This window comes from Strix uralensis, chromosome Z (assembly GCF_047716275.1).
Source record: "Strix uralensis isolate ZFMK-TIS-50842 chromosome Z, bStrUra1, whole genome shotgun sequence".
Lineage (NCBI taxonomy): Eukaryota > Metazoa > Chordata > Aves > Strigiformes > Strigidae > Strix > Strix uralensis.
Genome location: NC_134012.1, coordinates 65895332 through 65915998, shown reverse-complemented (window position 1 = coordinate 65915998; position 20667 = coordinate 65895332). Strand labels below are relative to the sequence as shown.

Below are 20667 nucleotides of genomic sequence, written 5' to 3'. Positions count from 1 at the left end.
AAAAATCACATCATATGCTTGACAACATCTTTCCAGGTAATAATTGATCACTAAAAATAAAATGGAATCATGGCTGTTGTAGATTAGACATCTGTATCTGCCTATTCAGTCCCACACGTGTTCCCAGTGGTGCCCAGAGCCTCTGAAGGTGCTCTGCAAGGTTGACAGTTTGGAGACATAGGCTAGAAAGCCACAGAGCCAGGAATTCTGCTTTTTTTCCTGTCTCAATGGAATGAATCAAAGTAAATAATTAGTGAGGAAGGGTGAACACAGAAATCTGACCTGGCTGATTGGTTTGTACAGTTTTCTTACATGGGCATGTGTCTTTGGACAGGTGACCGGTGTTCGTTTGATCCCTCTCACAAAGGGGCAGGTCATTGTGTTGTGGGACGATGGCTGTGTAAATTCAAAGTAAGTAGCTTTTAAAATAAAATGTATATAACTGAGTTACCAGCACATTTCTCCCTAAGTTGCCACCAGTCCTACAAAGTGAAACAAGTTCACAAATTAATGACCACTTGCTCCTTGAGAGATGCTACAGTGCATATGTCTGACAAATGAACTGTAGGACCTACATGCAATAACAATGGAGAACAACCATGACTGATCTGCAGTCTGAACAAGGGAATCTGCCTGTTGCTTACCAGCATCCAATGCCATTTTTGAGGGACTTGCCTTCAGCATAGCAGACATGAAGATCCATGTTAAAAAAAAAAAAGTTAATATTAGCAGCAAGTGCCTAGGTGGGATCTTGCACATCCCTGTAAGGGATATGAGCTGGAAGAGAAAACCTCCAGTTCCTTGCTCCAGCAAGCTCTACTAGACTGGAAACCCTCTGTAGGTAAACTGTCAGAGGCAATCCAGTGTGCATTCACTCCCTCAGGAAGCACTGACTTAGCTCCTTTTCAAGCCAGTCTCCCTAGACTCTTCCTTCAGCCTTGATAACCGTGGTTTGGGAGTAAAAGATGCTTAACAGTTTGTGATGCTGCAAGTATCCAATATAACAAGTCAGTCTGGGTGTTCTTCTGTGGGCTGTTGGAGCTGTGGTTCTTAATACTGACGATTCATGCCATCCCATATTTGGTAGGAATGAGTCAACTGAATATTTCCTATTTTTGACCTTCTTTGTTGGAATGGCCCTGAGATTAGGATTTGATTGCTCACAGCTTTATCAGCTGTATTTACTGAGCTGTCTGGTTTTCTTTTATAGATGTTTAAAGACATTTGAAGTGGAGTTCTCACCAGATGGAAAAGCATACCAGCGGATTAATGCCAAAGACACAATATTCACCCTTTGGGTCTACAGTCCAGGTAAGGCAAGAATACACATGTTATGTAATCTGTCATGTTAATAGTGCAGCTCATGAGTGTGTGAAACATCATTTAGTAACTACTGAAGGTACATAGCTTGCTAGTGACATACACTGCCATCACAACTAAGAGCATGTTCTTTCCTTTAGGACCACGTTTTCAGTGAAAGCTTATTCTCAAGGACAAGCACTAATAGACAAATCATCATGAGGACATTATTAGTAGTATTGGCATGAGTAAAATCCTTGTCACAGAAGCTAAAGTCACCTAGCTGTGGGCCTGGCAAGCTCCCTGAGAGGCAAAGCAGCACTTTTATCTCTATTTGTAGCTGGTGTAAAAGCATGCAAAAATAAGAACAAAAAAATTGCTCCACATGACCACAGCTTCGTGTTGTGTTCTTGGTAGTAAACTCACAGCAAGGCAAGTCTGAGGTTTGAGCACAGTCCCACAGGCTTTTGGGCTAGGGCAATAGGAGCAAACTGCCTTGGTAACACTTGTTTTGTACCACTGAGTCTTGAGGTGTTAGACTGCCTAAGGATATGACATCAACGCACAGGTAAGTGAGAGGTCACATCCACCTTTCATGGAGGGGTTGGTTGTCTTGCATTTATTGTGTTCTGAGCTGCTCCAGGGGAAGGTTGCAATTCTGTTCTCATTGTGGACACCCGTCCCTGTTCCCATACCCTTTTATGGCTTGGCAATCTTAAGCTATTGAGGTGCTCCCTTGTAAGAACAGGAGAGGTCCTCCTGTAGGACAGTTTGTCCTGGCTATCTGAACACCCAGCCAAGGAGAGAGCCTTTTCTTTGCTGTTTCCTAGAGCTTTCTCTTTAGCCCTGACAAGCTGCCTAAGTTTTAGATGTTTCACATTAGAAGGCAGCGAGTTTCATCTTTGTCAACAGGCAAAGCTTCACCCAGAGTCTGTGGTCATTTCTCCTCAAGTACAGCCTAGAAGAAAAATGCTGAGAGAAGGTAGCAATATTTTCTTTGGGTATTTTTTTGGTTGTTTTGGGGGATTTTTTAACCAAATGTGGTCTAATCTCCAATGTGGCTGTCCAACAAGTATTACTAATAAGCACTGATAAGAGCTGTGTGAAACACAGACAAACCTTGCCTCAAAGTGATCCTAATAAAGAGCGGTTCAGAGATGCTTTTGCCAGAAACAAAAGCTCATCTTAGCCTGAAAAAGGCTTAGCATCAGCAGTGGGTGGATAATAAAGTTCAGAGCTATTATTGCAATGTAAAGGCTACACAGGTAAGCAAAGACTGTAAATCATGGCTAAGGCAAATCTCTTAAATTACGATTCATTATCATCTAGTGCTGTACATTAGGGGAACCTTCCAGATTTAATTGTTTCAAAAGCAAAAAAGAAAAGACTACTTGAAAAAAATCTCACATCTCAGCAGCCTTTATTGCTAGTTACTTCCTTCTCGCTCATTATTTCTAGCATTCTTTTTCTTTTAGAAAAAAAAATTAAATACCAGAGCACACGTAAAAATCATTTATATTGCTTGTGATGCTAAAGACTCTGCCAGTGAAGGCTGTATTCTTTGAACTGCATCAAGGATGAAAACCAGCAGAGCCACAGAATATCAGCTCACATACCTTTGGAACAAGTGGTGCTGCTTCCCAAGTTGAGCAGAGGGTTTTCAGTCAGCCTGCATGTTCTTCTGCTTCTTTGTTGCTCCTACCCCCATATAACCTGTTCCAAAGGCACAATTCAGGCAGAGAAGTAAATCAGAAAAAAGGAAATTACTAGTTGTGGTTGCAGAAGATGTCAGACCCTTCTTCCAGAGGGACTGCTGGGATGGCAGTCCTGTAGCTGTACTTGCAAATCCTAATGAGGAGAGATTAGGTCCTTGGTGCAACAAAAAAAAAGAGCCAGTAATTGGCCATCAGGAATTCATAATCGTTTTTAGTTAGACAGGCACAGACACACTTATGTAGGGTGCAGAACCGATTTTACCACTTCCCTATTCTGTCCCACAAACCCACATTTTACAGGAGTAGTGCCAGCTCCACATCTTCCAAGCACTACAGGTGTCAGCCTTTCACAGTGACCATTTCTAACCTTTTCATTTGCAGGAGTCTCAGTCTCCGGCTTTTACAGAGTGCGTGCCATTGACTACTGGGGGAAGGCAGGCCTGTTCTCTCTTCCTGTGAAGTATGTTGAAGCTTTCAAGTGACTGCAGAGTGGTGCCCGAATTGGTGACTGAGTGGTGTATGCTCCCTGCAAATGACAACTCCCCAGAAAAATAAACTCCTCCCAAGCTGAGGAGGGAGTATTGAAAAGACCTGATGAAGCAAGTTAGGAATGCAAGTTAAAAGCAACTGTCCCTATTAACTCTTTAGAGCTCAAAAGACAGTGTTCTTAAACAGCCACAACTGACAACCCAACCGGTACAATTGTAAGAGGCTGCCGTAGGACTGGGATTCAGTTTGGTAACTAGGAATTATGGGAATAAATATTTATTATTCCCTGTTTTACACTGAGCTAATGGCCAGGACAACCGAAGATTTATAGAGCTCACAAACTGCAGCAGGAACAGGATGAACTGTATGAGCGAGCGTGACAGCAAAGGCACAAGGAGGACCTGTCTGAGACTGAAATGCCTGCCTTGCAATAATGGTTTGATTGAAAAGTGCACAGCAACCACATGTGTCCAGAGCACGAAGTGAACGATCCCTTGCTTCCCCACCAGTTAGTCACACATGCTCCAGTGGGTTATTTCAGAGCACTTACTATGTCTTCAGATGTATGTCTCTCACAGAGGGGTTCCCACCTAGCTCTCTCTGCATTTGTGGCTGTTTCTTGGATGCCAGAACTATTCCACTCACACAGGCAGAGGAAGGGGTAGCAGCTCATCCTCAAAGGGGAAGAAGGCACAGGGAACTCTAGCCTCCAGCCTTCCTTGACTTTTCTGCTTTCAGCTTTTGCCCAAGTCACCTGTTTGCACTGTGGCTTTCAGCCGCTGTCTCTTTGTGGTGGAAGCCACAAACCCTGAAAGCCCCTCTTTCTCTCCATTGCTGTCACCTAGTCTAGTCTTCTGCAACCCTTATAGCTAACATCTGTCCCTAGGTGCCTCTACTCTCAGACTGTTGAGTGACCTGAGGCTTGACTTTGGGTGACCAGATAAAAGCTGAAATGCTAATTAGAGCCTTCTGTGTTTTCATATTACAGGAGAGCACACTCTTGAATGGAACAGGGCTGCTACTGACAACCAATTAGAAAATTAACCAAGAACTGTTTGAGCTTCTGTGCTTTGCAAAGCATGTGCAAAAGTGTGTGACAGCTGTAGATCATGGGCTACAGAACACTCTGGCTGTCCTTGCAGCTGCCAAACACTTTATGTAACAGCAATGTTCCCTGAAATTGCAGGGGTGTTTTTTTACTCTCCTCTTTTCACAACTGGCACAGTTTGAACTGTGCCTTTAAAATTCTTGTAGAGGGAAGGATAACGCCAGTGGAAACAGCTGGAGTGTGTTCCATAAGAGGAGCAACTTTGTCGCACAAACAAATCCCCTACTGCGCTCTTTGCTGACATCAGCCTCCTCACCAACTTAACAACAAAGACTGAGTATTTGATGAAATGTTTAGGCTTCAGACAAAAAAAACAAGTTTGCACAGTAGGAGAGAGCTGAACTACCTCAAATGGCCTCACTTTGACAGCACAGAAAAGAAACATCTACAAAAAGTCAGTATATATGAGATGAGGCCTTATATCTCCTTACCTTCTGGTTACTTGATCATGTGCTTATGCTGAAAGTTAGTCTTAAAAAGATTCATTTTGTCGCAGAATTCAGATGAAGTATTTCTTGCCTCACTAAAGTTTAAATAAAGAATGCTAGTCACATCCTAATCTGCCAATTCCTTGCCCATAAAGGCTTGTGCAGAACAGAAAAGGGCCATTGGAGCCTACTTATTTGATAACTTTCTCAGTTTCAAAAAAACTTGGAAGTTCTACTTGGATGGAGATAGTAAAAACACATTTCAAAGTTGCTATAGCTGCCCCTATGTGAAGAATTAGAATACACAGTTAAATAAAATCAGTATGTCTTAAGACATATTGTTTTGCCAGTATGAATTGGAACCGCAGCAAAAATGACGTTTAGAAATATTCAAGTATAGGATCTTGAGAGATTTCAGTGCATCTGAGGCAGGGGAAGATACAGGAGCTTGAGAGATCAGTAGAGCCTGTTAGAATGTCCTAGTTGAATAGTCTTCTGCTTTAAAATTTTCCCACGCTGGCAATCAGAATATAGCAATCTTTATCAAACCAGGGACCATGCACTGGTTACAGGTGTTTGAAAAAAAATGAAGCATAGCTGTTGTGAAGAGTATTGTTCTATGCAGGGATGTACTAGGAAAGGTATAGGTGTGCAAATCATGAAAAACAGAAGATCAAAAATCACTGTCTTGCTTTATTTAGCACACAAACTTACACAAGTGAAGTCAGTAATGTCATATGAGGCAAATGATGCAAAGCTGATGAGTCCTGGTCGAATGTTCGACTTTTGCAAAGATACAGAACAGAGAATGGTGGTTCACTTACTCTTTCACTGTACTGAAGTCTGTCTCTATGGTGATTTCCTTTAGGGCAAGTTAGAAATATTTTAGAAGACTTTAGGCTGTGAGTTCTGCTGGCCCAGGATTTCTGCTTCTCAGCAGTGACAGACATCAGACTTGCAGCTGCTTCTTTGAAGTGGTTTGTAATTCTCATGCTTACTTTTTTTGTCTTGTTAAAAAGCAAAGAGTGGTGTTTTCTTGAGATTCAAGGTAAAATTTCATACATTATTGTAATGCTTATTGAAGCCACGAAAAAACTGAAATTTCATCTGCAAGGGCAGAGCTTAACATGTTGTAAGATGCAAATAAAATCCAGTTTCTTAGGGTCAAGTCCAGCCACTTCAAAAATCTGTCACTAGGTCCCTCTTTTAGGACTTTTACATTAAACATCATCCAAAGTGTGTAAGGCCCAGTGCTTTTTCAGGTGTTTTCCTGGCAGTAGCAAATATATATGGAAAGCAGAGCTGACCAAAACTGGTGCAATGCATGTTCAGAAACAAGTTTTGAATATTCAGCAAGATTTTTTTTCTTCTTCTTTGGTGCTTTGGTATAAACTTACTCCTTTAAGCAATGAGCATGTCAAAACAATTCCAACAATGAAGAAAATTTTATATTTCCAGGCTGGAATTTTTTTCCAACAAAGTATAGAAGGCTGCCCTTGTCTTTTTTATAGTTTAATGTCTGCATTAAAATGCTGTTTAATAATTGAAACTTGAGTTTTCTGTAACTATGTCACTGACTTTGTCTGAGATGGCTTCCAAAATTGCATGTTTAACTCTACGACCTCCTCTGTTACTGGACAGTGATCAGTCTCCCCTCACAGTTTCAGTTTTCAGAAGTGCCAGATGTGCAAGTGCCCAGTGGGAGTAGCAGGTGCTTAGTAGTTCTGTAGCATCAGAACCAAAGCAAGACTGCAGAGTGCTCAGGTATGTCTCTTGCTGACTGTAAACCCAAATAGGAAAAATCTAGCTGCGACTGCAAGATGAGATTGTTTGCCTGCTCTTCAAGCAAAAGCTTCTGAGGCTATGTAGCAGTTTTGCGACTGACTGTTAAAATGAATGCTAGGGAAAAACCTTTCAAAGGAGTGTTTTGTCTAACTGTGTATGTACTGCGTTTATTACCATCTTTTGTGCTACCCAATAAAACCAGTTTTTAATCTTTCACATGAACCCTGTAAAAACAGGATCTGATCATTGTGTTCTAGAAACTGCTCAAAACTCTTGTGTCAACAACTTAATCTTGGGAAGTAAAGCCTGTTCTCAAGGTATAAAAGATAGCTTGATTGGTGCAAGTTCCAACATTACATAAAAATGACACGTGAATTTCAAGGCTGAAGTAGGAACTTAAATGCACAGATTGCTTCAGTTACCACAGCCCAGGGAAAACTGGTCTAACTCAACATGGTATTATAGCATCTGATCCCAGGACTTGCAGTGTCCTTGCTGAGAGGAGGTTCAGTGGCACATGAAGGACAATATCCTTGCAGGATTCCTCCTGCTGTTGCACAATCATAGCCTTTCTGCCAGCACTAAAGGACCTCTGAGGACAAAACAACAGTCCTTTTAATTTTTAAACAGCTTTTTATTTTCTCTTGGTAGTGGAAAGTTTGTGCAGGACAGAGATTATGACTTGGGACGTGTACGTGCACTTAAGATTGGGAATAGACTGGTTCTCATCAGCCAGCTCAAACAGCAGACAGAAGTGTGTCTGCCTCTAGACCTACCCTAGATGTTTTATATTTAACTCAATAGAATAACAGGACATGTGTAAATCAGATCAGAATACACTCATAGCCTGCCCTACCCTACTTCATCTTTCACATTTCTGCAGTCAGTGGAGAGAAATGGATATGAGCTAACTCCCATCTGTTTGTTAACTCACCAGATCATATGATGAGGGCCTGCATGTACCTCCAAGAGCAAGGCAGATTCCTGGAGCACATATAACTCCATGATGTATTCTCCCAGAATCACGACTATCCTATGAACCTGGAGGCACAACCTTGTGTGTCTGAGGAGGGATTTCACTGCCTAACGCATCTGAGCAGACTATACCAAGCACAATAAGGATGCGCCTGGTCCTGCATATATATCGGTCTTATTAGGACTCCCGTCTGCTCTGGTCATGCAGTTATTATAACTGTAGACATTAAAAATCCCACTTCTCTAGGACTGGTAGTATTGGTCTGAATGCCCTGGCCAAAGGCCAGGCTCCTTCAGCTAAATGTAAGCGTTGGCTAATCACTTGTGATACAAGTCCTAAGTTCACAGATCTCCACCCTAATACTTCCTTATGGGAGAGGGAGGGCAAGTGGTGAACATTCAATCAATGCACTGACCTTGCACTTAGTCCAGCACAACAGACTGATATTTTTTCAACCCTCAAATAGTCTCTATGTGGTTTTTTGTTTGCACTGTCTGCTGCTCGTCCTTTGCTTTAGATGGTAGTTCACCATGTTGTTGCCTGTCAGACTAACTTTCCCTAGATCAGAAGAGCAAGGAACACCAGCAAGGAATATTGCTGGCTGAAGCCTTAGGAGTCCCGCCTGGAAATCCTGGGAAACCCAAGCCTGAGAGACTTCCCTGCATCCCTGGATAGTGTCTCTGGCCTTGGAGAAGAGTCTTTAGTGATTTTTATGCTCCTTCCAACAGATGCAGTAGGTAATTATTGGATACTGTAGGTAAGATTGTGCAAGCATCTTGCAGAAGCTGTTCTATAACATAGTGTTCTGAAGGTCTTCACTCAATATCAACCTTGTGCCACATACCTTTTGAAAGCCCCAGGAGCAGGGACTGTTCAGCTTGGTCTTCCCTCTATGCTTTGTAGTCATGACTTATAAAAATTTGTGTTTCTAACTGACGGGTTCGCAGGGTGCTGGGCGTGTTCTGGACTGGTAGTTTTAGTCATAGGAAACATTCAAAGTGAGTGTGATTTTACTAAGAGCAGTGGAAAATACATGACAAAAATGCTGGCTTGGGTTACCCTTTTTCTACATGGAGTTGTCTAGATACTATTCTTTTGGTTGCCTCTATGAAATTCTCGGCCATAAAATCTGTCAGTTCTATGTCTTTCAGTTCTATGCCTCTCAGATACTGGAGGCTGGATTATGAAGGCAGTGGGGAGTAATTTACTGCTTATGCCATTAGAAATGCAAGTAACTGCTCATTTAAAGCAGTGTCCCAGCGTTATTGAAAGTCACATCTGCTTTATTGTTTTTGTGATTCAGGGGCTAGTTACAAATACTCCGTGCAGACTTTTGAGTATTCAGATGTTACCAGAAATAACTGTGAGATATTATCAGGCAGCAAGGATCACACTATCAGCTTCATCTCAAAGCTGTTGTTCAAGAGGATTTCTTAGCTTCAGAATTTAAATAGAAATATTGGGGGGAGAGGTATGTTGTGTATGCTAGGGCCCAGCAGGCACCCACAATCCTTCGTTGCTTTGCGTAGCCTCACCTGGGACCTCCATCTGCATAACCCTTGCCCATGGTCCACAAACCCTCTTCAGCTCACCCAGGCCCCAGTCCCCTTGGGACCCTTGGTGCAGGTAGCTCTGCCTCTGACCCACTTTCCAGTCCTGCTTCTGGCTGGAGCCACCTCGCAGGTGTGCCTGTGTCCTGTCCTGTGCCTTGCTGCCCTCACTTGCTGGCTGTACTTCCCAGGTGAACCCCAGACCTGCCCTGTCACCTGCATTTGTCTGAGAATCAGCCCTGTCAGTGGACCCGTCCCTGTCACCACCCCTGCCCTGCTCCCCCTGCTTGGTGCACAGGAGGGCCACTGGCCTGCCTGTGCTGGGGCCACCCTTGGCTGCTGTCTCACCTCTCCTCAGCAAGCAGCTCTGCTCTTCCTGTTCCCTGACATGACAGCCGGTAACAAAAAGCAGTTCCAGACATGGGGGTTTTTTTTAAAAATTTATTGACAAATGCCATGTTAGGTATTCCCTTGAAAATTCAAATATCAATAGTATATTGCACACAGTTTACAAAATCCCCAACATTTTGATGTGTTTTTCAGGAAAAACACACTAGTCCGTTCTATTTTATTTTTTTATTAACTGAGTGGCAACTTCAAGACCAACAGGTCTGGTTTCTGTGCTTAAGTATAGGATCAGAAGTGTACTTTTAGCAGGCCCCTGGAAAGAAAGAGAAGTAAATTTTAGTCCTTGTAAGTAAATTGGCAAAGTGCTTTAACAGCCTTTTAGTTTTCAGTGAAGCTGTAGCTACAACCTTCCTAGGGTACTTCTGAATCATAGTACAAGATTAGCATGGGAGAGTGCAAAATTTGCAGTTTGCATTGCTCTGTGTCTTTTGGTATAGCACTTGCACAGCCTATGTTAGTTCCAGCCAGCTGTGAGTTTTCTGTTTATGTGAGCACCTAGGCATGAGTCCACAAACCAACTCCCCTCCCTCTGCTACAGTAAACAATATGTAGGGTCATGGGACGTGGCTGCCCATACCAGTCCCATAACTTTGAATGATGCCAGCACCTGCTCTGTAGTGGAGGACTGGCTCACAAAATGATGTGCCGTTCAGAAGGTTTTAGCTCCTATTTCTTGTCCAGCAGTGCAGAACACGTGTGTTACCGTGGCAGTCCCCCAGTCCAGGTCCTCAGGCCTGCCTTAGGTCAATCTCCAGGCAAGGCAGTGTGCATGTGGAGGGTGTGGGCACTCACCTGCCAACAAAGAGGATTTTCTGCCTCCAGCATAACCCTAAAAAATTATTTGCCTATCTCACAGGCAGCACATGAACTAGAAGATCAGCTCCCATGCCTCCAGAAAAAAAGCTCTCTCAAAATGGGATTTAGACATGCCCAGTTCACATGTATGTGACACAACTGCTGACTCCCACTGACATCAGACACAGTCAGAACCACTGCTCAGAGCTGCTAATCTCTGCTACTCAGACCTCCCAGGACACAAATCATGATTGAGCTAAGAAGAGTGAGGTTGCTCCTTCCTGGAGACAGCTTCTCTTCCTTTCCTGGAGGACAGTGCACAGACCTAAGGTAAGCTGTGGTAGTCCATGTGGCCAAGACAAGATATTTTCTTATTAGATATGCTATAAAAAAAGGTTGCTAAAAGAGCACAACTTAGTTTGCTATGGTTCTGTCACATTTACAGCAAATGCAGTCACCTAGTGTACAAGCTGCCAGAGCAGCCATTTCAGTAAGTTTGCTAGTTAGCCCAAAGTACCTGACTGAAGTACGGGCTGGAACTGGCCAGACATGCAGATTTCTTCCTGCTTCTGACGCACAATGCGCTGAATGGCTGTGGGGAGGCCACGGGGGTTGCGTGAGAAGATCAGGGAGTAGCCATCATCACAGGAGCCGTCCTCCTTTAGACTGCGGCAGGCATAGGTAATGGCATAGTTATCATAGTCAGTGTCAATCACCCAGTAGTTGTCCCCTGAAACATCAGAACACATGTGTTTGTCACCGTGGGCAAAGCAGAGCAGAGGTGGACCTAGTCATTCCACAGGGAGACACCTCACTTCAGCACATGGCAGAGATAGCTTCTCAAAGGATCTAAAGTCACCTCCCACATCCAGTTTATGTCCACACCATGAAGTGAAGAACTGGGACAAGCACAGGGCATCTTGAGACCCCATTGTTCCCTGTGATGCTCAGTGCATTTTCACTTTTAGTTTCTTTGGCTAAAAGTATTAGTAGGACTAGGACTTTCCAATGACAAAAAAATTGCTTTATGTTTCTCACTCAAGCATGGGGGAGACAGGGCATACAGATTAAATTTTGGCCATACAGATTACGTTTCCTATACAGGAAGCCTCAGCCAAACATGCCTCCTGTTTTCCAGCCTTGCTAAACTAGGTGCATTTTGGTGTGGCTTATCTGCCAGTACTAAGTGAATGTACTTCTTTCTTATGCATCAGCAGGCCAAGTCCTGCCCAACTTTCACAGATGGAGTCCCAGAGCTATGGGATACTCAGGCACAAAGTATGGGGTGTTCTGGGTGCATAACTGAGGTTCAGCATGAGCAGTTTCTGCAAGGGGGACTTCAGTTAACAGCTCCATTTTGTTGAGTCCAGCTGTGTCTGTCTGAGGAGAATTATGCCTTGCTGCTGAAGTGCAGATGTGGGTCCATATGTCACCTCCCATTAGCTATGAGGAGTACAAGGACAACTGACCCTCACCACCTTTGTAATGCCCACTGTGGATCCCAGGAAGTATTGTTTCCCTAGGTTCAGCACTGCACTTGGCTGTACAAAATCTATGGGTATGGCCAATTAGCTCTGGGCTGCATTCTTCCTGTTAATATATATGGTGTATAGGTGGGGTCTCTGGGGAGTCTCTGGATCCTGCCCCTTCTGTGGATATAAAAAGCACTACTCAGATAAAAGCATCCCTCCAGAAAAGGATTCTTTGTTTCCACTTGAAGCAACATGAGCTCAATTGTTTTTCCTGCTCATATACTGAAACACAAATCTGTGCAGCTGTTAAGCTATTGACCAGCACCATGGGGCTGGAGAAGTTCACTCACCACCACTGGAGAGGTAGCTGGCTAGGCCCTGGTAGGTCATGTACATTTTTGCTGGAGTGGTTGGGTCAGGTACTGTATACTGAGCAGCCATGTCAGCACAGATCACCCAGAACCTGCAACAAGATCCATGAGACTGAAGGTAAAACCCTGCAGCATGTGACCTTCAAATGGGTGTCCCTCACTCAGGACTTGGGCAAGAACCAGACTATGGTTCAGCACAGCTGCCTCAGGAATGGGCATGTCCTTTCTTAATGCAAAGTCACTGTTTGTCATTAAGTAATGCAAATCTGTGATGTTCCTCCCCATCACTGACAGCTGCTGTCTAGTTCCTGCCTCTGCTGTGCAACTGCACTGCATCTGGGGCAGTGCACTGACCCTCCTTCAGCTCAGCAGGCTTTTTACAACCCGTTTCTGTACAAGCAGACAGCCACCAAGCAAAATGATGGACAACCTTTCTTGGCTCCCTGCTAGCAGTTTGCAGAGTGAGCTGACCTGCATTTGGGTTCATTTTGACTCATTTGCTGTGTCCCCAGGTGGAGGCAGACTGTTGGCTGTCCTCTCTCTAACCCTTCCTAGCTCTATTGGCACAGGGACATCTGTTAAAAGCATGGAAATAATAACAGCCACTCTGCTGCCCAAGCTAGTGAAAGGCCTTCGAACAGGCTGTGAGAACTCTGTAGGTGCCTGAACAGTCTATCTATCTTTATCATCCGTTTCTTCTAATGCTCTTCTCTGATTGGCATCTGTTTGCTTTGAATACTACCTGTATTTTAGCACAGTTTGTCAAGCATTACCTAGATTTGTGAAACAGTGGAGGGGTCTTCATTCCCTTCCTTGCACAAGCTGTGCTTCTCCTTTACGCTGCCATTGCAGAAATGAGTTCTCAGCAGCCTTGAGACCCCACTTGGTATTTGAAGAGTCCTTTCAGGAATCTTCCCACCTGTACTGCATGGCATGCCACAAAGCTTCATTTGCCCCATCCCAAAATATCCTGGAGTGCTGTGCTGTTAAGACTTATAAGGTTCATAGCCACCTGCTCTACTCTTCATGCAGTTAGACAGGTTTTGGTAGTTAATGCACAACAGAACTAGTGCTAACCTACTGGAAGCCACAGATTTTCTTTTCTACACCCAGAAGGCTATTTAATCTCCTTACATGCTGTAATTCTTTATGGTAACCATGTCCAGTAGGCAAAATTCAAACTTCCTTCCATCTGTCTATTCAGGCATCACAATGGCATCCAAGAGTTAACCATGTGTTTTCCCCAGAAGTCCATCCAACACTGTGTTGAAAGATATGTGAAAGTAATGCTCACTCACACTCCTCTCCTTCCCCTGAACCTCTCAGTGAAATGAGACGTGTCCTGCCCTCACAGCCACACACGCTTCACTAGCTCCTCTCACCTGGTTGCAATTCATTTACCTAACTGCTCCATCATTCAAGATTTGATTTTATAATTGACTTTATGCAGTAGTTTTGTGATGGACCCAGACTAGAGCCAGGCTGAGAAGTAACCCAGGACTCAAAAGTGTCTAATGACTGGCTTCTAGTATATTACCTTGACTGAGCTTCTCTTTTTGATGAAGAAAACCTGGTCGTGCTGTGTGCTCAGGATAGATCACCATCCATGACCCCCTCCTCTAGTACCTCATGGTGGCAGCTGGAGGTGAAAGTCAAGAGAACTCACCCAAAAAGCTTCACTCGGCCTTTGGAAGATGCTGTCATTCTGCCATCTTCCTCCACTGTGTATTCAGCAGAGATGTTATCCTGAAGGAAAAGGCCTTCTGGATCCTTCTTGGCCAGAGCATACCATTTCCCTGCATACTAACATGAAAGACTATTAATATCTGGATTAATCACCATGGCAAGATTAGCACAAAAGCATTTTTGTAAACATAGTGCCCTTCTAACTACCCATTGCCTGGCATATGGAGGAAGGCTAAGTTTGGGTGGGTGTGTAGCACACAGGTCCTGCTACACCACGTGAGGAACCCTTGCCTCTGTGCCAGGAGGGTGGATCTGGCAACTCTGCACTTCTGTGTGCATGTACTCATTGTCCTATGAGACATTCCTGCCACAGTGACCCCACACTGAAAGCTTCTCCCATCCTGAGATGCCTGCTGGGAGTCATCCATTTCTCCCCTGTTCCCGTTCACGCCCCTGCTTTTCCATGGAAGATGTCATCAATGATACCAATTTGCAGCCACAAAGACCTTAGGAAGCTGGCTGAAGACAATCTTATGGCTGCCAGGGGCCATAGTTGACCTCTGATGGTGAAAAGGCTCTACCCAGAGAAGCAGAAAGTGATGACTCTGCACTATGAAGAGGAAAAAATGTGTTACATAGACTAGCAGCAGAGGGAAATGAAATGAGATTAAGGGAATGAAAATTTCTAGGAAAAAATGAGTCCCTGATACAAGCAGTATCTAGTAAAATGAATATAAGATCTAAACAGGTTACTGACAGACAGGAAGCCCTCAAAATTTAACATTATTAGTAGAAATACTGAGGAAAGCGAACTTAACTGTGTTAAATTTGATTCTTCAGTGAAGCTAATGAGATTTGTTTGGCAAGTTACATGCTTTAGCCTGAAACAGAGTCTATAATTCCCAAATACAGGAGCCTGAGAAAACTTCTACTTTTTAAAACTGGGATGTTCACAAAGCTCTCCCCAGACACAAAGCCAAGCTTGTATAGAGGAAGTGCTGGCCCCACCCCAGCTACAGCTGGAAGTGATGTTTGCTGAGGAACAGTCAAAATAGGTACTGGCACACCTGTCTGGACCTTTTCAACACGAATTTAGCCCTGATTTCCTCCTCAGAGGCAGGCAGATTAAACAAGAGTCAGTCTGTGTTCAGGATACCCAACTAGATAAACTTTCAGTTTGCTATGACTCCCAAGAATGCCTGGTGGTGGGTGCAAATCCCCAAGGGCATGTGTTTGGGCTTTCTCTCTGATGGGGTTATAAATTGTTTCATTCATGGAACCACTTAAAGCTGAGATCTGTACTGAGCTTTGATCTGACAGAAGATGATGTCTAACAGAATAACATCCCTGACATTCAAGGCCAGTATTACCATAGTGCTCAGAGGTTAAACAGTAGTGAGAAAAACAAATGTCAGCAGTGTCTGAGAGACAGCATACAAAAAGAGTTAACTTTTTGCTGAGGAACCTGAGGAACTCCTTTAGATTAACACAACCCATAACCTGTAAAAACAGTTTATATATGAAGCTTCTTTACATATGCTGTTGAAGAAACCATAATTACCCTTTTTGGATCAAAATTGTCTTTCACAGAGAAAGACTCCACTGCACAGGTCTGAGCTAGGCTGTATTCAACACTGGTGAAGATTGAGGCCAGGAAAATATACTGTGCGTATTTCATTCTGCAAGACAAAAGCAAACATGGAGTTTTATTTCATGCAGTAGATATCGGTAGCTAGTGCTGTGCCTACAGATACATTCCCCCCATCTTAAAACTAGTTTCTTTCTGTTCTGAGTAGACTACCAACCCCTCCACTGAGAAACCACTGGGTCATTGTGGTGCCTAAATCCAGACAAAACTGAGCATCAATGGCAATTACTTGCAAGAGTATTTTGCTTGCCAGTAGCATTTTTACATTATAAATCAAGCCAGGTTCTGGATAAGGTTGGTAAGAATTGATAAAAATTTGAATTTTTTAAAATTTTTGTTTTCACAAGAAGAATAACATTTTGATAAGCTCTGGTAAAGCACTGTAGGTTCTAAGGGTGTTGTTTCTAATCATTTCATGGTGAGTGTCCACTTTGCTTTCAAGCCAGCAGAGCTGTGTTTTTTATGACCAGTTCTCATCACTGAAACAGGCTCTTACTAGCCACCTACTCTAATGGCAAAATACATCTTGGTATTGTCTGCCCTCAGACCATTCCATTTACAAACACGACAGATAATATTCAATTTCTAGAGGCTTGATTTGCCATTGCAGCACAGCCACAAGGTGGCCGTGGCTTTATTTGTCTCCTCCGGTATCCCAGCTCATCTGCATCCCAGCATATTTTTTTCTCACACCTTGGGAAGAGAGCACCTGCATATACATTCTTGCAGAGTATATGACCCTGAATACCTGTTCTTGATACTAAGATAAAACACAGTTACCTGAAAGTTGCCTGCAGCATCCAAGCTGAGCTTATAACCCAGGACTTCCTAACACCTGAGCAGTTACTCTGTTCCCATCTGTTGCCATGCAAGCTGCACTTCCCTGCTGCAAGAGATACTAATCTGACCTACCTCTGCTGAAGAGAGACCTACCTGTTGGGGTAAAGATGTTGAAGATCTCTGAGACTACTCTGCTTCACTCTTTGGCCTGCAGTCAGTGGGAGAGTTTTGTGTCAATTGCCCTCCAGCTGCCTTTAAATAACGAATCTGCAAAGTCACTAATTGGTTATTTTTGCTCGTGTGCCTGAATAAAACACTTAATCTTGGATAATCCATTATGTAAAAACCAACTGTAATCCTCACACTGGTGGGTCTGACTGCTATACTAATACAAACACAGCTTTTACATAATGGAAAAAGCTGACCAGAAAGCTAGTAAGTCTGCTGATATGATTGTACTACACCTTTGTCTCACAGAAGTCTTTCTGTTTCTAACACGTGTTAGGAGAATAAGCACAGAGCATTAACCAGAGAAACTCATGGACTATACATACTCATCTGCACAGGCACATGTTCATATTTGTCAACTTGCATGGGGTAGATACATGATTAGCTCTTCCAATATCTGCATCATCAAATTAAGGTGATCCTTGCAAAAGTAGAAAGTTGTTATGCATTATCTACTGGGAGAAAAAAAAGAAGTGCAAAACCAAAGATTTTAGATTCATGTTCACATCAAAATTTTGGAGTTTCCAGTTCTCCTGTGCACTGGAATATATTTATACACATTCTTCCCAGCTCATCTTGTCAGCATTCTCAGTTACATAAATGCTATAGCTCTCTCCTTCCCAAGGTGTGCTTCCTAGAAGTCTTCCATGGGGATGCAATAAAGCATAAAAAGATTAGAAGGCAGAAATGGCTATAAAGACATTTTTGGAAGCAAACTGCCTGCCATTCTTACAATTTCACCAAATGCCCAAAGAATTTCCCCAATGGCAAAGGCTGCCCGTGTCCTCTTTCTACTCAGGCTCATCAGGGAAGAGGGGCCCAAGAAAGCTGGTTGGTATTCAAGGATCACCTCCTCCTCCAAGCTCAGGAGCAATGCATCGCAACAAAGAGGAAGTCAGGTAAAACCACCAGAAGGCCTGCATGGATGAACAAGTAGCTCATGGACAAGCTCATACATAAAAAGGAAGCCTACAGAGGGTGGAAGCAAGGACAGCTAGCCTGGGAGGAATACAGAGAAACTGTCCAGATAGCCAGGGATCAGGTTAGGAGGCCCAAAACCCTGCTAAAATTAAATCTGACCAGGGACATCAAGGGCAACAAAAAAGCTTTTACAGGTATGTCGGTGATAAAAGGAAGACTAGGGAAAATGTGGGCCCTCTCTGGAAGTAAAAGGGAGACTTGGTAACCTGGGATGTGGAGAAGGCTGAGTCAACAACTTTTTTGCCTCATTCTTCACCTGCAAGCACACCAGCCACACTGCCCAAGATGCAGAAGGTAAAGGCAGGGACTGGGAGAAGGAAGAACTGCCACTGTAGGAGAAGATCAGGTTTGAGACCATCTAAGGAACTTGCAGGTGCACAAGTCTATGGCATCTGATGAGATGCATCTGTGGGTCCTGAGAGAACTGGCAGATGAAGTGGCTAAGCCACTATCCACTGTATTTGAGAAGTTGTGACAGTCCGGTGAGGTTCCTGCTGACTGGAAAAGGGAAAATCCCTTCCCATTTTTAAAAAGGGAAATAAAAAACCCCCAGGGAACTACAAGCCAGTCAGTCTCACCTCTATGCCCAGCAATAAAATCTATGCCCAGCAAGGAAAAATCATGCCTGACAAATTTGGTGGCCTTCTACAACGGGGTTACAGCACTGATAGATAAGGGAAGAGCAATTGATGTCATGTATGTGGACTTGTGCAAAGCTTTTGACAGTGACCTGTATTACATCCTTGTCTCTAAATTGGAGAGACATGGATTTGAAGGGTGGACCACTCAGTGGATAAGAAATTGGCTCAATGGTCACACTCAAAGAGTTGTGGTCAATGGCTTGATGTCCAAGTGAGCAGTGACAAGTGGCATTCCTCAGTGGCCAGTATTGGGATAGGTGCTGTTTAACATCTTTGTTGGTGACATGGCCAGTGGGACTGAGTGCACCTTCAACAAGTTCACTGATGATACCAAGCTATGTGGTGTGGTCGACGCACTGGAGGGAAGGAATGCCATCCAGAGGGACCCTGACAGGCTTGAGAGGTGGGCCTGTGCAAACCTCATGAAGTTCAACAAGATCAAGTGCGAGGTCCTGCACATGTGTCAAAGTGATCCCAACCACAAATACAGGCTGGGCGATGAATAGATTGAGAGTAGCCCTGCAGAGAAGGACTTGGGGGTGTTGACGGATGGAAAACTGACTATGAACAAGCAATATGTGCTTGCAGCCAACCATATCCTGGGCTGCATCAAGAGAAATGTAACTAGCAGATCGAGGGAGGTGATTGTCCCTGTCTACTCTGCTCTAGAAGACCCCACCTGGAGAACTGTGTCCAGCTCTGGGGCCCCTGAAATAAGGACATGGACCTGCTCAAGCAGGTCCAGAGGTGGTCTATGGAGATGATCACCTGGAGCACCCCCCTTATGAGGACAAATTGGGAGAGCTGTTCAGCCTAGAGAAGGGAAGGCTCCAGGGAGACCTTCTATCAGCCTTCCAGTATTTAAAGGGGGCTACAGGAAAGGTGAGGAGAGACTCTTTATCAGGGAGTGTAGTGATAGGACAAGGGATAATGGTTTAAAACTGAAAGAGGGTAGATTTAGCTTAGATATAAGTAAGAAATTCTTCACTGTGAGAGTGGTGAGGCACTGGAACAGGTTGCCCAGAGAAGTTGTGGCTGCCCCCTCCCTGGAAGTGTTCAAGGCCAGGTTGGATGAGGCTTTCAGCAACCTGTTGTAGTGGAAGGTGTCCCTGCCCATGGCAGGGCAGTTGGAACTAGATGATTTTTAAGGTCCCTTCCAACCCAAACCATTCTATGTTTCTATGATTTAAGACTTCAGACACTCATCTAGGAGTTGCCAACACTAGCAGTTACTTCTCCCACTGAGCTGCTGGGTGCTGGGAACCCTTGGACATACACAGTAGGAATGACTCTATAGTTGCTACAGAGTAAGCCCAGGGACTCCTGAACCTCCTGGTACTGATCTGACAATATGGATATTCAGAGTAAGGCTAAAGCCTTCTGAGTGTCTTGGACTTGCTGCAGAGCCACTTGTCCAGAAATTTCTGAATGGAAGCATGCAACCTCACCCCATAGCTGGTGTGAACTGTGTTGCTTTCCAGGCAGCTTGTTTAGGGGTGCCCATTATCTGGGAAAGACAGTCCTTGCTTGCTGCCAGAGGAAACTTTGATTTGTCCTCTGTGCAGCTTCCACCTATGCTTTTGAGGGCAATGATCCTTTGCACACACGTCTGGTGGAGGGACTGAGTGTACCTTGTTCACGCCATCTGCATGGCTTCAAAGGCAACCTGGGCAAGCTCACAGGGGCATGACCTGCTGGTAACTGGGACAAGAAAGTGAGTGCACCTGTTCCAGGCTGGGGGTGACCAGGAGCAAGTGCCACAGCATGTCTCCCTCTGCCTGATGGAGGGGCTGGGTGCAGCCTCCAGTGTTATGCACAACAGCCCCTTCTTCATCCTGGGCATTTTGGCTCGGTCTATTCAGGGACGCTAAGACCAAGACCTGAAGGTGTGGGGAGATGGCACACACCCAACTGTTGCAATGAGGTACCAGCTGCTTCGTGTCCTGAAAAATGTGGATCTACCTGGTTCTGCCTGGATCCACTGGCCCAGTTTTCTAGAAGGATGCCAGACAGCCATTTGCTGAACTAATCCTTCAGCTACAACTGTCTGCTCACCATATCTACCATGCTCCAGGAATGAGCAGGGTCTCTGGAAGAATTTCACAGGGCTGGTGGCCTCCAGCACCGAGTGTGAAGATAACCAGCTCTGTTAATTCAGGTGCAGCTCATTAACTATGGCCTTGCACACACAATGTGCTGCCTACCTTCAGCTCCCCTGGCACAGGCTCCTTGTACTTGTGTCTTCTTCACTAGCAGCATTTACTTCATTTAGAAGTGAAAGGAAAATCAACAGGAAGCCCACTTAAT

The 20667-nt window shown here is 44.2% G+C and overlaps 2 protein-coding genes across 8 annotated transcripts in view; one reads left to right on the top strand and one right to left on the bottom strand.

Annotated features, from left to right (window-relative positions):
- IDUA (alpha-L-iduronidase) overlaps nt 1–7040 on the top strand; it is a 47807-nt gene extending 40767 nt beyond the window's left edge. For 4 of the 6 annotated variants that reach the window (XM_074855084.1, XM_074855085.1, XM_074855087.1 and 1 more), the window contains 3 exons: nt 335–411; nt 1211–1311; nt 3396–7040. In XM_074855084.1, coding sequence (XP_074711185.1) covers nt 335–411; nt 1211–1311; nt 3396–3496 — 279 coding nt within the window. In that variant the 3' untranslated portion in view covers nt 3497–7040. Of the gene's footprint in view, nt 1–334; nt 412–1210; nt 1312–3395 lie in introns of those variants that run through there. The other 2 variants (XR_012626968.1, XR_012626967.1) reach the window with 2 other exon arrangements.
- A 2871-nt stretch (nt 7041–9911) lies between these two features.
- On the bottom strand, nt 9912–16769 carry LOC141938021 (purpurin). Of its 2 annotated transcripts, XM_074856455.1 has the most exons (6): nt 16664–16769; nt 15644–15761; nt 14063–14199; nt 12376–12488; nt 11071–11283; nt 9912–10011 (listed from the first exon to the last, which is right to left on the bottom strand). In XM_074856455.1, exons 2-6 carry the CDS (start codon nt 15758–15760, stop codon nt 10001–10003), a joined length of 591 nt encoding a protein of 196 aa, XP_074712556.1. In that variant the 5' UTR covers nt 15761; nt 16664–16769; the 3' UTR covers nt 9912–10000. The 2 variants fall into 2 exon arrangements, with proteins under 2 accessions (XP_074712556.1, XP_074712555.1); XM_074856454.1 differs by lacking the exon at nt 9912–10011 and having other exon boundaries at nt 11057–11283.
- Nucleotides 16770–20667: the final 3898 nt, after the last annotated feature.

Bases quoted from the DNA above. Each gene is read 5' to 3' on its own strand.
- LOC141938021 (XM_074856454.1), bottom strand. From the start codon at position 15,760: ATGAAATACGCACAGTATATTTTCCTGGCCTCAATCTTCACCAGTGTT. The intron at 12,489-14,062 runs GTGAGTTCTCTT...ATCTTGTTGCAG, and splicing joins GGCCGAGTGAAGCTTTTTGG to GTTCTGGGTGATCTGTGCTG. The intron at 11,284-12,375 runs GTGAGTGAACTT...CTGATGTTTCAG, and splicing joins CAGCTACCTCTCCAGTGGTG to GGGACAACTACTGGGTGATT.